The 14,907-nt window shown below is 52.5% G+C and overlaps 2 protein-coding genes across 2 annotated transcripts in view; one reads left to right on the forward strand and one right to left on the reverse strand.

Annotated features, from left to right (window-relative positions):
* ACHE (acetylcholinesterase (Yt blood group)) overlaps window positions 1-14,907 on the reverse strand; it is a 146,958-nt gene that overhangs the window by 121,811 nt on the left and 10,240 nt on the right. The window lies entirely within an intron of this gene.
* The window catches only part of LOC310692059 (uncharacterized protein), a gene marked incomplete at its 5' end in the record, with an annotated part of 38,089 nt that overhangs the window by 15,338 nt on the left and 7,844 nt on the right, over window positions 1-14,907 (forward strand). The window contains 8 exons of the mRNA XM_083472499.1: window positions 10,012-10,137; window positions 10,741-10,859; window positions 11,715-11,773; window positions 12,246-12,376; window positions 13,153-13,212; window positions 13,399-13,576; window positions 13,728-13,939; window positions 14,480-14,605. Of these exons, the coding sequence (XP_083328625.1) occupies window positions 10,012-10,137; window positions 10,741-10,859; window positions 11,715-11,773; window positions 12,246-12,376; window positions 13,153-13,212; window positions 13,399-13,576; window positions 13,728-13,939; window positions 14,480-14,605 (1,011 nt within the window). The remainder of the gene's footprint in view (window positions 1-10,011; window positions 10,138-10,740; window positions 10,860-11,714; window positions 11,774-12,245; window positions 12,377-13,152; window positions 13,213-13,398; window positions 13,577-13,727; window positions 13,940-14,479; window positions 14,606-14,907) is intronic.

A 14,907-nucleotide genomic window follows, 5' to 3' on the forward strand; every position in this document is an offset into this window, starting at 1 on the left:
AGGGACCTCATCTGAGTACACAGTGATGTCTAGTTCTTCCTCCACTGAACAGCCATCCACGAAACAGCTGTCTTCTCAGTCCACATTCACTACCTCCTCCAGGGAGCATAGTACTGAAACTACAGTTACAACTAGTGAGACTACAACACATACTCCATCCATGACCCCTTTTACATCCAGTCCTGAGCCCTCTGAGACAACTGCAGCCTTCCTATCTTCAAGCAAAAACACACACACTGAGCACGTGGAGCAGACTACCTCAGAAGGGACCTCATCTGAGTACACAGTGATGTCTAGTTCTTCCACCACTGAGCAACCATCCACAAAACAGCCATCTTCTCAGTCCACATTCATTACCTCCTCCAGTGAGTTGACCTCTGAAACTACAAGCACTACTAGTGAGAGTACAATGCCTACTCCTTCCATGACCCCTTTAACTTCTAGTTCTGAGCCTTCTGACACAACTGCACCTACCCTGTCTTCAAGCACAAACACCCCCAGTGAGCACTTGAGGCAGACTACACCACAAGGAACCTCATCTGAGTACACAGTGATGTCTAATTCTTCCACCAATGAACCACCGTCCACAATAGAGATGTCTTCTCAGGTAACGTTCTCTGCCTCCTCCATTGAGGTGACTTCTGAAACTCCAACCACAACTCATGAGACTACAACACTTACTCCATCCATTATTCCTTTTACATCCAGTTCTGGGCCTTCTGGGACAACTGCGCCCACCCTTTCTTCCAGCATAAACACACCCACTGAGCAGGTGAAGCAGACTACACCACAAGGGACCTCAGATGAGTACACAGTGATGTCTGGTTCTTCCACCATTGAGCAACCATCCACAAAACAGCTGTCTTCTCAGTCTACATTGTCAGTCCCCTCTAGTGAGGTGACCTCTGAAATTCCAACCACAACTAGTGAGACTACAACACCTACTCCTTCCATGACTCCTTTTACTTCCAGTTCTGAGCCTTCTGAGACAACTGCGCCCACCCTTTCTTCCAGCACAAACACACCCACTGAGCAGGTGAAGCAAACTACACCACAAGGAACCTCATCTGAGTACACAGTGATGTCTAGTTCTTCCATCACTGAACAACCATCCATAACAGAGGTGTCTTCTCAGATAACATTGTCAGTCCCCTCTGGTGAGGTGACCTCTGAAACTCCAACCACAACTAGTGAGACTACAACATCTACTCCCTCGAAGACCCCTTTCACCTCCAGTCCTGAGCTTTCTGAGACAACAGCACCCAACCTATCCTCAAGCGCAAACACACCCACTGAGCACGTGAAGCAGACTACCTCAGAAGGGACCTCATCTGAGTACACACTGATGACTAGTTTTTCCACTACTGAGCAACCATCCACAAAACAGCTGTCTTCTCAGTCAACATTGTCTGTCTCCTCCAGTGAGGTGACATCTGAAACTACTAGCACTACAAGTGAGAGTACAATGCCTACTCCTTCCATGACCCCTTTAACTTCTAGTTCTGAGCCTTCTGAGACAACTGCACCTACCCTGTCTTCAAGCACAAACACACCCACTGAGCATATGGAGCAGACTACATCCCAAGGAACCTCATCTGAGTACACAGTGATGTCTAGTTCTTTCACCTCTGAGCAACCATCCACAAAACAGCTTTCTTCTCAGTCAACATTGTCTGTCTCCTCCAGTGAGTTGACCTCTGAAATTACAAGCACTACAAGTGAGAGTACAATGCCTACTCATTCCATGACTCCTTTAACTTCTCGTTCTGAGGCTTCTGAGACAACGGCACCTACCCTGTCTTCAAACACCCACCCACCCACTGAGCACGTGAAGCAGACTACCTCAGAAGGGACCTCATCTGAGTACACAGTGATGACTAGTTCTTCCACCACTGAGCAACCATCCACAAAACAGCTGTCTTCTCAGTCTACATTTTCCGTCACCTCCATTGAGGTGACTTCTGAAACTACAGCCACAACTAGTGAGACCACAACACCTACTTCATCCATCTTCCCTTTTACTTCCAGTTCTGAGCCTTCTGAGACAACTACAGCCATCCTATCTGCTAGCACCAACACCACCCGTACACCAGAACAGAGCTCACCACTGCTTACAACTTCCACAGCCTATCATGGATCTGCTAGCACAGAAATTGCCACTAGTGGAACATCTCATTCATCGACATCCCTTGAAACAAGTGGAGAGACTTTCACCACTATTGTAGCTCAAAGCACTTCCAACACAACATTATCATCTGCATCCATCGCTGAGTCCATAACCACACACTCTACTACTAGCATATCAGAAATGACCCCAACACTGTTGCCCACTACATTAACGCCTTTTGCTTATACCACTATGAAAATATCCACCGCTGAGGCATCTTCACCTTCCACCACTACTCATGGACGCACATCGACTAATTCACAGCTTACAACTTCATCTGGTAGGTATCTGTGTAATCATATGTAAACGATGTTTATCTCACAGTACAGTATTCCAGTGTTTAACAGTTTACATATGCTGCTGTCAAGGGGAATTGGGGTTGCTTGTGTGTGAACCTCTAGCTGTTCCAAACTGCTTAGGGGCGGTTGTGTCTTTCCCTGACTGAGCAGCCTTGCCGCTGCTGCTCAGTCGCTAGCAGAATCCGTGAGTGGGCGTCTCCTAAATTTCCTCCAGCATAAGAATTCCTTAACGGACAACCTTCGCCTCGCCTCTCTGCGCGGAAGCCTTCTGCGCAGAGTGGGCGTGCCTAGTGGTGGTCCCCCATCCTCCTCACTGACTTCACTGGAAGAGTCTCGGAGCCTCACCTCCGAGATGCTCTCTGCCTCTCCCTTCTTCCTGGTGTCACCTGGACTTCCTTCCCCAGATGACGTTCTCTCTCTTCCCTTACTCGTTCCCTCTCCGGCAGAATCTGGGAGCCTCGCCTCCCCCCTCTGCTCTGATGTCAGTTCCCTGACAGCTGCCCATACTGGGCCAACTACAAAGTTATTGTATTAATTTCCAAGGCCTTTAACAACTTGAGTCTCAGATATCTTCAATACTGTTTGATGTGTTATATCCCTGTTAGATCACTCCCATTGTTGTGGGAGTGGCTCTTAGTGGTCCCTCATGGCTCGGGCACAAAGCTCACCCCCCCCCCATGAGCTGTGTGTTCAAAATTGTGGCCCAATTCTGTGGAACTCCCTCTTGGCTGAGACCTCTTCCTGACTGAACGTCAGGCACCCATAGAGGCTTTGTTGTTTTCAGCAAGCAGTTTAGGCAACACTTTTTGGTTTTCTGATGAAATCTAATTGATTCTATCATTTGTATTTCTCTTGAACCCTCACTGGACACTTCTTAGAAATCACCGCTGTCAGAGCTGCTTGAAGATCCTAGCTCACAGAGGATCACGCTAGCCAGCGATCATTAAGTAAAAGTCTTTATTGAGTTACAGTTTCCATTCTCAAGCTGCTGCGTGCAACTCTACGTCTAGTAGCTAGATCGGCGAAGCTCCGTCTGAGTCTCCGCCCCGTGTGCACCAACTTAATATCCTAGCCCGGCTCCACCTTTTCCGCCTGACTGTCCTCCTCTGGGTCCCTCTACCCCCCGGGGTCTCTTCCTTCCGGGATTCTTCTGACGCTGACCCCCCGGACCCTCCTGTCTCCTTGCGCCGGGCTTTAGGACCTGGCTCCCTTTCCGGGCTGCTTACTGCGCCGCCTTCCTCTGCATTTGAACTTGGCGCGCGCGCCCAACCTTCCACTTTCCGCTTAACCGTTTCTTCGCTCCCCGATGGAGGTGTGGCCACTCCTGACTCGTGCCCTCCCTCCTGTGGTGAGCTGCCAGCGCTTGCCCCCTGGCTCCCTTCCTCTTCCCTGCTCCCTGGCGGTGACGCTGGTCCCGATTTCCAACTGCTCTCCTCTGAGTCCCCTCTGGCTCTATCTTCCTGGGGTGCCCCCCTAGACTCCCCCCTTGCCCTGGCCACTGGTGCTCCTTTCTGTGAATCCTCTGATTCACTGGAAAGACTCGGAGATCTCGGGTCGTCGTCATCACTCATCTTTTCTTCTGCCTCCTCCCCTTCGCTCTCTGTTTCCTCCCTTGCCCTTGCCTCTGCTCCTAAACCCCTGACATCCATCCCCCCCTCGAAGCCCCCCATTCCCCCCTCCCCTCCTTCCGGTGCTGGAGCTGGGTGCTGCTGTTGCAAAGGGACGAACGTCGGATATCGTTCGCTTCCCGTGGCGGGCCTCCATCTGAAGTCTCCCGGGTCTTCCTCCCTGCTCTCGTCGACGACGGTCACCTCCGCTTCCATCTCTGTGCCGCCGTGCTCGAAACCAGGGTCGTCCCCGAAAACGTCCATGTCCGTCTCTCCCTCACTTCCTCCTGGCGGCGTTGCTCGTCCTGGGCATTCCAGCCACTTTCTGCGGAACTGCTCCTCTGGTCTATCGTCCCACCAATACGAGGGTTCTGATGCAGATCCCGAGGGTGACCCCTCCGGGGAACGGACGTCTCGTGTCGGGTCCTCGTCCGAGTCGAACCCCCGGAACGTGCTGGCCGAAAGCGTGGGCGTGAAAAGCCAGTCGTCGAAAAAGTCTGCTGGCATAGGTCTATGTGGGAAGAGGGCATGAAACTCGTCTTTGAGCAGAGGTTCGTCCAAGGCGTAGCCTGGCACCCAGCTGTTCGCACTGGCCGGGGTGCCCTCCTTGGCGAGAAAGTATTCTACCCCCTCTTCCCCCCATCTGGAGTCCAAAATCTCCGTGACTTCGTTGATGCGCTCCTTCTGTGCCACTCCCGCGTGCCCTGTTCTGTCTCTGACCGGACTCGGCGCCGTTCCGGGTTCCTGGAACCTGTGCGGTGCCTTGTAGGGAGTGAGCACCGATCTGTGGAACACCGGATGCATTCTGGAACCCTCCGGAAGTGCCAGTCTGAAAGCTACCGGGTTGACCTGCTCTTCGACTTGGTAGGGCCCCAGTTGCTTATGCCCTAGTTTCTTCTTGGCCAACGACCTGGCCGGCACTGCGTGGGCTGCTAACCAGACCCAGTCTCCCACGTGGAGCTCTTCGCCAACCCTTCTGTGTTTGTCCGCTTGTACCTTGTATGCGTGCTTGGCCAGCTCCAGGTGGCGCCTCAGCTGATCGTGGACTTCCTGCAGCTCCGACGCGAACGCATCTGCTGTCTGCGGCTCCCCCTCCCCCATTCTTTCCAGTCCCGGGAAGGTTCTGGGGTGCCTCCCGTTGTTGGCGAAGAACGGCGTGACCCCCGTGGACACGTGCTTCGTGTTGTTGTAGGCGAACTCGGCAAGCGGCAGGTAATCCACCCACGTCGCAGGCTGTTGATTTGCATAACATCTCAGGTACTGCTGCATGATGGCATTGACCCGCTCCGCTTGCCCGTTGGTCTGCGGGTGTCTCGCCGACGCCAGGTTGATCTTGACGTTCAGGAAGCCCATCAGCTTCTGCCAGAAATTCGAGATGAACTGCCGCCCCCGGTCGGACAGAATAGACCGTGGCAGACCGTGAACCTTGAACACGTGGTCTATGAACAGTTTGGCGGTTTGCTCCGCCGTGGCCACCTTAGCACACGAAATGAAATGTGCCATCTTGGAAAACAGGTCCACCACCACCAGCACTGCCGTCTTGCCCCTCGAGCTGGGCAGATCCGTGACAAAGTCCAGAGCCACCCTTTCCCAAGGTTCGACCGGAGTTTGCAGCGGTTCCAACAGTCCGGCCGGCGGTCTGTGCACTGGCTTGGCCCTCTGGCAGGTGTCACACCTCGCCACGTAGTCTGCGACCTCCCCTCTCATTCCAGGCCACCAGAAATCCCTGGCTACTAATTCCACCGTCTTCTCCTTGCCAAAGTGCCCGGCCGTGGGCGCGTCGTGCAGCTGCTGCAGCACCTTGGCGCGAAGGTCGTCTCCCGGCACGTAGATGGCCCCTTTACGGATGAGCAATCCATCTCGTAGCTGGAAACCGTCGGCCGCTGCCTTGCCCCTTTGCACCTCTGCCATCTTTGCTTGCGCGAAGGAGTCATCCTGCAACGCTCGTCGCACCGCCTCCAGGTCCACGGTTGCCGCGGCGCACGCCCACACTGTTGGTGCGAAGATGTGCATGGCGGCCGCTGGCGTTGCGTCCTCCAGATACTGTGGCTTACGGGAGAGAGCGTCCGCCATGATGTTAGTGTCCCCCGGGACATACTCTATGCGGAAGTCGAAGTTCGCAAAGAACTCAGCCCAACGTATCTGCCTCTGGTTTAGGAACTGTGCCGTGCGCCAGTGCTCCAGATTCTTGTGGTCCGTGCAAACCTGCACCGTGTGCTTGGCGCCGATCAGGAAGTGCCTCCACGCTTTGAACGCTGCATGAATGGCCAGCAACTCCCTGTCCCAGATGGTGTAGTTCTGCTCGGACTTGCTGAGCTTCCTGGAGTAAAACGCTCCCGGTCGCCACACCCCCTGCGGGTCCTTCTGCAGCAGGACCGCCCCCACGGCTCTGTCCGAGGCGTCTGTCTCCACCCTCATCGGCCTGCTGGGGTTGACATGAAGCAGCTGCTCTTCCGACGCGAAGAGACGCTTTAGTGCCTGAAAGGACTGCTCCGCCTGCTCTGTCCAGATGAACTTCTTTTTCTTGGAGCTAAGCGTGTCTGTGATGGCCGCTGTCTGCATAGCGAAGCCCTTGATAAACTTGCGATAGAAGTTCGCAAAGCCGACAAACCGTTGGACCTCCTTCTGGTTGCGTGGACTCTTCCAATCCAACACCGCTCCAACCTTGGCGCTGTCCATGGCGAGCCCCTTGTCAGACAGCTTGTAGCCCAGAAAATCCACCTCCGTCACGTCAAATTGGCACTTCTCCAGCTTGGCGTAGAGCCTATGTTGCTTTAGCCTGCTCAGCACTTCCTTGACGTGTCCGTCATGCTCCTGCTGCGATTCCGAAAAGATCAGGATGTCATCTAAGAAACAGACGCACGTCTTGTAGAGAAGTCCCGCCAACACGTGATGCATGAAAGCTTGAAAAACGTGGGAGCCATTTTGCAATCCAAAAGGCATAACTCTATATTCGTAGGTCCCCAGTGGCGTGAACATGGCCGTCTTCCACTCATCTCCTTCCCGCATGCGAATGAGGTTGTACGCCCCTCGCAGGTCTAACTTGGTGAACACTTTTCCCTTCCGCACCTTCGCTAGGAGGTCGTCGATTCGGGGCATGGGGAAGTCCGATGGCTTGGTCCCATTGTTTAAAATGCGATAGTCCACTACCAGTCTTTTTTGGGGCGTGTCTCGCTTTTTAACAAAGAATACAGGACTGCCCCCCGCTGCCTTGGACTCTCGGATGAAACCGCGCTCCAAATTATGATCTATGAACTCTTTGAGTTCTTGCAGTTCGTCCTCTGACATGGAATACAGTTTCCCTTTAGGCAGCGCCGCCCCCGGCAGCAGGTCAATTTTGCAGTCATATGGTCTGTGAGGGGGTAGCCTGTCTGCCTCCTTCTCGCAGAAAACTTCCAAAAATTCCGCGTACTTGTGGGGAATCGCTTGCAGCGTGCCTAGCAGCAGCTGTGACTCCTCTTCCTCTCCTTCCTGCCGGGGCACGATGCAGTGTTCAGCACAAAAGGAAGAGCCGAAGATCAGCTGCCTCTGGTACCAAGCCAGCGTTGGGCTGTGCTTGTCCAGCCAACTCATTCCCAATACAATGGGCGTATCCGATAGTTGAGTGACGTTGAAGCTGATGATTTCCTTGTGATTCCCAAGTCGCATCACCATCGGTGGCGTCTGCTTCACCACTTGCCCCCCGAGCAGCTCCCTGCCATCCACCGTGACAACCTGCAGGGGCAGTGTGGCCGGCAGCAACTGTATAGCGTGTTTGTCGACAAAGTCCTGCCCTATAAAGTCCGCATTGCTGCCCGAGTCAACGGTGATTGGCACGTCCATGGTGATTCCATTGGGCAGCTGGAGAGATGCGGTGAGCCTCACTACTGGTTTGGGCGGGAGGGGGTTCACGGGCTGTAAAATCTCTGGGGACTGCGTCACTAACACGTCTGGCTGGGCCCCAGGGCCTCTTCCTCCAGCCAGACTGCGTCGTTTCCCTGCTGTGGTCCTTCTTGCTGCGTTGCTGCAGTCACCATTGCTGAGGCTGCAGTGAGCTTGTGGAGCCTCTGGGGACACTCTTTCGCCATATGCCCTGGCTCCTCACAGACGTAACACTTCCTGTTCCCTCTAGGAGGCTTCGCTTTCACTGCTGCCGGTGCTAGGGCTCTGGTTGCTGACTGAGCCCTTGCACCTCCAACCTCCATAGGTTCCGCTCCTCCTCCTGGCGGAGGCGTGGATTGCACACGCGCTGCTTCTCTGGGAAGGAAGGAGGAGCCCCTGGCTGGTTCGCGCCCTCCACGCCCTTCGTCCCTGCTCCACGGACGTTCTTCCAGCCGCACCCCCACTGCCAGTGCCCTCTGAACGACCTCCTTGGTGGTCCGGGGTCTCTCCCCCCTCGCGATCTCATCTTTAATCGAGCTGTGCAACCCCTCCCAAAAGAGGTCTCTTACAGGGGCCGAATCTCTGTCCCATTCCAGGGCACTGACCAAAGCGAAAAAGCGGGCATGGTACTGCCTCACGCTGGCCCTCCCTTGCCTTAGTCCATGCACCTCCTTCCGGGCAAGATCCACGTCAATGCTTGATAAAAAACACCCATCCATCGCTTTAATAAAGGCATCCGCATTTTGGAGCGCCGGATCCTTATCTCTCCATAAATTGCGCAGCCATGCTTTAGCATCCCCATGCAAATGGGACATGATGAATCCCACTTTCTCTTGCTCATCTCTAAAGTCTTTATTCAGCAGTTGCAGTGCGCACAGTACGTCTGCTCTAAAGTTGGGATACTGTTGCAGGTTCCCATCGAAGTGAGAGACCAGACCGCCTGTTCGTCTCGCCAACCCAATTCCCTCCTGCCTGGGTGTCTGCTTTGTAAGCACGTCTAACCTGACCTGGAGATCCCTGCAGGCGGCAGCTGCCTCCTCCTCTCTCTTCCTGGATGCGAGAGCCGCTGCATTCAGTTGTGACACTGCTTCTCTGAGTTCCGCTATCTGCTGCTCAGCTGTCATGTCGTCTGCCGTTCGTGAGCTCGCTGGTAGGCACCTGCTTCTCTCCCCTCCTCGAGGCTGTAGATGCCCACAATTGGGAGACGGAGCTTACTGTCAGAGCTGCTTGAAGATCCTAGCTCACAGAGGATCACGCTAGCCAGCGATCATTAAGTAAAAGTCTTTATTGAGTTACAGTTTCCATTCTCAAGCTGCTGCGTGCAACTCTACGTCTAGTAGCTAGATCGGCGAAGCTCCGTCTGAGTCTCCGCCCCGTGTGCACCAACTTAATATCCTAGCCCGGCTCCACCTTTTCCGCCTGACTGTCCTCCTCTGGGTCCCTCTACCCCCCGGGGTCTCTTCCTTCCGGGATTCTTCTGACGCTGACCCCCCGGACCCTCCTGTCTCCTTGCGCCGGGCTTTAGGACCTGGCTCCCTTTCCGGGCTGCTTACTGCGCCGCCTTCCTCTGCATTTGAACTTGGCGCGCGCGCCCAACCTTCCACTTTCCGCTTAACCGTTTCTTCGCTCCCCGATGGAGGTGTGGCCACTCCTGACTCGTGCCCTCCCTCCTGTGGTGAGCTGCCAGCGCTTGCCCCCTGGCTCCCTTCCTCTTCCCTGCTCCCTGGCGGTGACGCTGGTCCCGATTTCCAACTGCTCTCCTCTGAGTCCCCTCTGGCTCTATCTTCCTGGGGTGCCCCCCTAGACTCCCCCCTTGCCCTGGCCACTGGTGCTCCTTTCTGTGAATCCTCTGATTCACTGGAAAGACTCGGAGATCTCGGGTCGTCGTCATCACTCATCTTTTCTTCTGCCTCCTCCCCTTCGCTCTCTGTTTCCTCCCTTGCCCTTGCCTCTGCTCCTAAACCCCTGACAACCGCTTTACAGCATATATATTGTTGGATCCTGATATGAGGGCTCTTTTATCGGCTTGTTCTTAAATATCGTTAATGTTCTGTTCTGTTCTCTTCCTCTTGCTCAGCTTCTTCCACCACAGTTGTCCCTCTCGGGTGCCTTAATGGTGGAGTGCTTGTTGAGGGTTTTTGTCACTGCCCATCTCCCTATACTGGGCAGCGATGTGAAGAGGCAAAGAATGAAATCCAAGTGGGTAAGTCTGAGCATTATTAGTACAAGCCTCCTGCCCTCTGGCTCTTCCTTTGAAAACAAAAGCTCAGGAATGTCTGGGTATGTGTAATAATTTTCTAGGTGGGCAACATTTTTGGTCCTGTGACTTCAAACTTTGTGTTTCGCATTGCTGGGAGTGGTTTTGCTTCTTTGATGACCTGCATGTTTCTCTGTTGAAGTCTTGAGACACGGGTGCCCAAGCCAGCCTTCCCTAACATTGTGCTCTCCAGACATGGCTGTCCTCCCATCTGACTCAGTGAGCGTGGTCAGTGGCCAGGGAGGACTTGTAATTGCAGCCCAACGACACCTGAAGGCCACCAAGTTGGGGGACCCCTCTGACCTCAAGAATGTCACCTGCCTCAGGACCTGGAGAGTTCCTGTCAGCAAGAGTAGACTACACTGACGCACACATTCCAGTGTATTTCACACCAGCGCCCTTTCTCTGCACACTTGGTGTGGATCCATAGGTGATTCATGTTGTTTCCATGATCACTGTAACTCAATGGACACCTGAAGAGCTCATCTTCACATCTGAAACTGCAGCTGTACCTTCATGTTTAATGACTCCTGTGCTTTCTGATCACAGTGACTGTTGTGGCCACAATCAATGTCTCTGTAACAGTGAAGAATTGGAAGTTCAGCCCAGAGATGGCGAATTCCAGCTCTTCTGACTTCCAGACATTCGTGAAGATCTTTGAGGAACAGGTGAGGGGTGGTTGGTTGTGCACAGAGAGATGACACCCCGCAAAATACTCACACCCAAACCCAAACCCTTTGGCGACTTCTGAGTCCAGGCGCCATTCATATTCCATTCCTCATCGGTGAAGTTCATTCAGATCTAGACTGGAAACACAGTCAAGTTTCCCTCATTTGAAATACCTGGATATCCAGCTTCAGAAATTGAGCCATCAGATGAGTATAGAAAGCTGTTTCTGTAATTTGTAGCTCAGAACTGATGGTTCAAACCCTAATACACACACCAAGAACCGTCTTCCTAGTTGTCACTTTTGAAAGATCAATGTTAAAGTGACAAAGGTCATCTTCCAGCCTTTATAATCATCCCATGCCTTTGGCCAGTCTGCCTGCTGGGAACTGGAGTCCAAGAACAACTGGGGGAGGGCCACCGACTAGCCATGCCCAGCACAGGAGATACCCCAAAGGTGTGTTGGAAGGGTGGAGGAGTTAAGGGAGCATAGCAGGATAGAGAGGCCCTACTCAGCACACAGGAGGGACCCAGAATCTGCTGGGATGGGGGGTTTAGTATTTCTCAGATCAACAAACTAGTTTACATGTAGAGTATTTTGTTGCTTCTTCTGCCGTGGAAATTCCTGCATTGCAGGGATTGGACCCAATAACACTCAGGTCCCTTCCAACTCTACAGTTCTATGATTCTAGGACTGCTGACCTACACCTCAAAGACAGACCCTGTCTGATATGGGGGTGGCAGTGATGCTTGCAGACAACAGCTGCTCTGCTGCCTCTGTGCAGACCCTGCTGTTGGTTGGTGCTTCCGACTGTTGCTGTCTATGCAGCTGAGATGAGACCTCTCTCTCTTTGCAGATGAACATCTTCTATGCAGACATTCCTGGGTACACGGGTGTAAAGGTGATTCGGCTGAGGTGAGTCACAGAAGAGATACAGCTGGGGACCAAGTATGGGAGGGAGGGTGCTGCTTGGTGCCACACAATCTCCTGGGCCCCCTGCTGTGAGTGGCCACACCCTTTAAGCGACAACCCCCACTACTATCATTGGAGTTTGGATTTGATATCCCGCTTTATCACTACCCAAAGGAGTCTCAAAGCGGCTAACATTCTCCTTTCCCTTCCTCCCCCACAACAAACATTCTGTGAGGTGAGTGAGGCTGAGAGACTTCAGAGAAGTGTGAGTAGCCCAAGGTCACCCAGCAGCTGCATGTGAAGGAACAGGGAATCGAACCCGGTTCACCAGATTATGAATCTACCACTCTTAACCACTACACCACACTGGCTCTACACCACACTGGATCACTGACTCACATCAGGCTGGCTGAGGGCACCTTTGGGGTTGTGGCTAAGTGATTTCTCCCTCTTCCTTCCTCCTGCCTCTTCTCAGCAATGGTAGTGTTATCGTGGACCACGAGGTGCTCCTGCAGCTTCACTTCTCAGACTTCAATGCTTCTTACAATGCTTCCATGAAGAACCTCACACAGACCTTGAAAAAGAATTGCACTTCCAATGACAAAGGTGAGGAGGCCACTGACACTTCTCGTGGGAAGGTCTGGCAGTCATGAGGAAGCAGAAGTCATCCAATGGTTGTGATTCTGTCCCTCCTTATTTGGGAGCAAATTGCACCAGCATCACAAGTGCATGTACTTCTGAGTCAACATGCATAGGATGGGGATCCCAAGGTGGTAGTCAGGAGTTAAGCCTGGGGTTGTCAGTCACACTGGGAGCCCAAAGGGAGGCTGTGAGGCGGCCGGTGATCCACCTCTCTGCAGAACCTGAGCAGCTCCACTGAGTCCAAATCACCCCGACTCCCCTGGTTCAAAACAATTACATTGTTTTACTAGGAACAGAGGCATCCCTTTGAAACTGAGCAAGACGAAACAGTACGAAAGCTTATTGTCCAAAATGGAATGAAATCAAGGTCTTCCCAGCCTGCCAATTTCACTCCAGAGAAAAACAGGAATCAAGAATAGAATGAGCCCCAGTTAGGCCATATCTGAGGCCACCTATGTTATCTATCCATGCTGAGAAGTGGGGGTGCAAACCCTTCTCTCTTACCCCAGCAGCTCTCCTGCAACATCAGCCAACCCCAGCTGATTTTCCCATGCCCACATGGAGATGAATATCAGGTTGCTTCCTGTCAGAAGAGGTGTGCTTCCTTCAACCTTGGTGGCAGGGAGTCATGACAAGTGAGGGCGGGAGTAGAAGAAGACGTCCCTCCCCATGGATGCCCCCCCTCCCCTGTGATTTCTTCCTTTCAGAAGCCTCACCTTTGCTTTCTCCCTCTCCTTTAGATAAACTCTGCTTTACTGAAGGAGCATCTCGTGTGACCGCAGTGCCCCTGAGTCCTAAAGGTGAGGACTGGCGTGTGAGAGGGGATTGGTGTGTGGGATATAAATAGATGATGATGATGATGTTCATGATCCAGCATGATCCAGCAGCCAAGCTCCTCTTTTGTTCTCCTAGTCCCATGCATGTGGTGTTGTGAGACATTTGCGTTCTTCCTTTGCTGACCCTATTCTCTCCTTTTCTATTCCCAGATCTGTCGGACGAATGCAAGAATGCCTCAGTGGTGGCACAAAACCTCCAGCCATATTATGTGGCGCAGGTCATCAACAACACACTTCATTGTGTCTCTAATTGCAGTGCTTGGAACCCCCACCCATTCCACTGTGCGAGTGGAAAGTGCCATATCACCTCTGAGGGGCCCAAATGCCAGTGAGTAGCATGCCAGGGGGTGAAGGAGGGAGTGGAGATGTGGGGTCAACTCTTCCCCGTAGGCGGGTCCAGTAAGCACTATCAGTGGTGAATAGTTACATGCATTAAAAAAAAAAATATTCCAAGAAAATTTGTTGCCTATCCTTTCTAGGGAGACGCCAAGCACAACAAGCGAAACATCCATTTCTACAAATTTGAAAACAACACCATCTACTTATGCAACTTCAACACCTTCTGCTAATGCAACTACAACACCTTCTGCTTATACTAGTACGAAAATAACCACCACAAAGACATCTTCCCCTTCCACCACTACTCGTGGTGGACACACATCGACTCATTCACAGATTACAAGCTCCTCTGGTAGGTATCTATATATCCATATGGAAATGATGTTTCTCTCCCAGCACAGTATTCCAGGGCTTAACAGTTTACATGTGCTGTGCATACGTTTCGGTGCCTTAACGCGAGTCCAGGATTTCTTCGATACCGCTTGATGCGTTGTTATATCACTCCCGTCTTTGTAGGAGTGGCTCTAAGTGGTCCCCCATGACTCAGGCACACAGCTCACCCCTCCCCCAGGAGCTGCGTGTTCAGAATTGTGGCCCAATTCTGTGGAACTCCATCTTGGCTGACACCTCTTCTTTAGTGAACTTCAGGCACCCGTGAAGGCTTTGTTGTTTTCAGCAAGCAGTTTAAGCAACACTTTTTGATTTTCTGATGAAATCTAATTGATCATTTGTATCGCTCTTGAACCCTCACTGGACACTTCTTAGAAATAATACCATTAAGCAGTACAGCATATAAACGGTTGGATCATCAACATCGTCGCCATATATGAGGGCTCCTTTGTAAACTCGTACTTAAATTTTGGTTATGCTCTGTTGTCTTCCTCTTGCTCAGCTCCTTCCACCACAGCTGTCCCTCTTAAGTGCCTTAATGGAGGAGTGCTTGTCGGGGGTCGTTGTCACTGCCCATCTCCCTATACTGGGCGACGTTGCGAAGAGGCAGCGAATGAAGTCCAAGTGGGTAAGTCTGAGCATTATTAGTACAAGACTCCCTGCTCACAGGATTTTCCTTTGAAAAGAGTGGGCAGTATCTATGGCTCTGAAGCTGTAGACTTGGTTTTGTATTGTTGGACGACTCAGTATCGTGCAGTGAAATTTTTCATAGGGCAACAGTTAGGGCCAGAGGCCCTAGTTTGTGAGGGGTGGGGGGTTGATGTAACACATGTGACATCCTGACACTGCGGATGTGAACATCACACCTCCCTCCCTAAGCCAGGCAGAATCTTCCCAGGCTTTGCCAAGGAGGTGCCAGGGCTCTGACAG

This window comes from Podarcis liolepis (genome assembly GCF_965112155.1).
Source record: "Podarcis liolepis genome assembly, chromosome: 13".
NCBI lineage: Eukaryota > Metazoa > Chordata > Lepidosauria > Squamata > Lacertidae > Podarcis > Podarcis liolepis.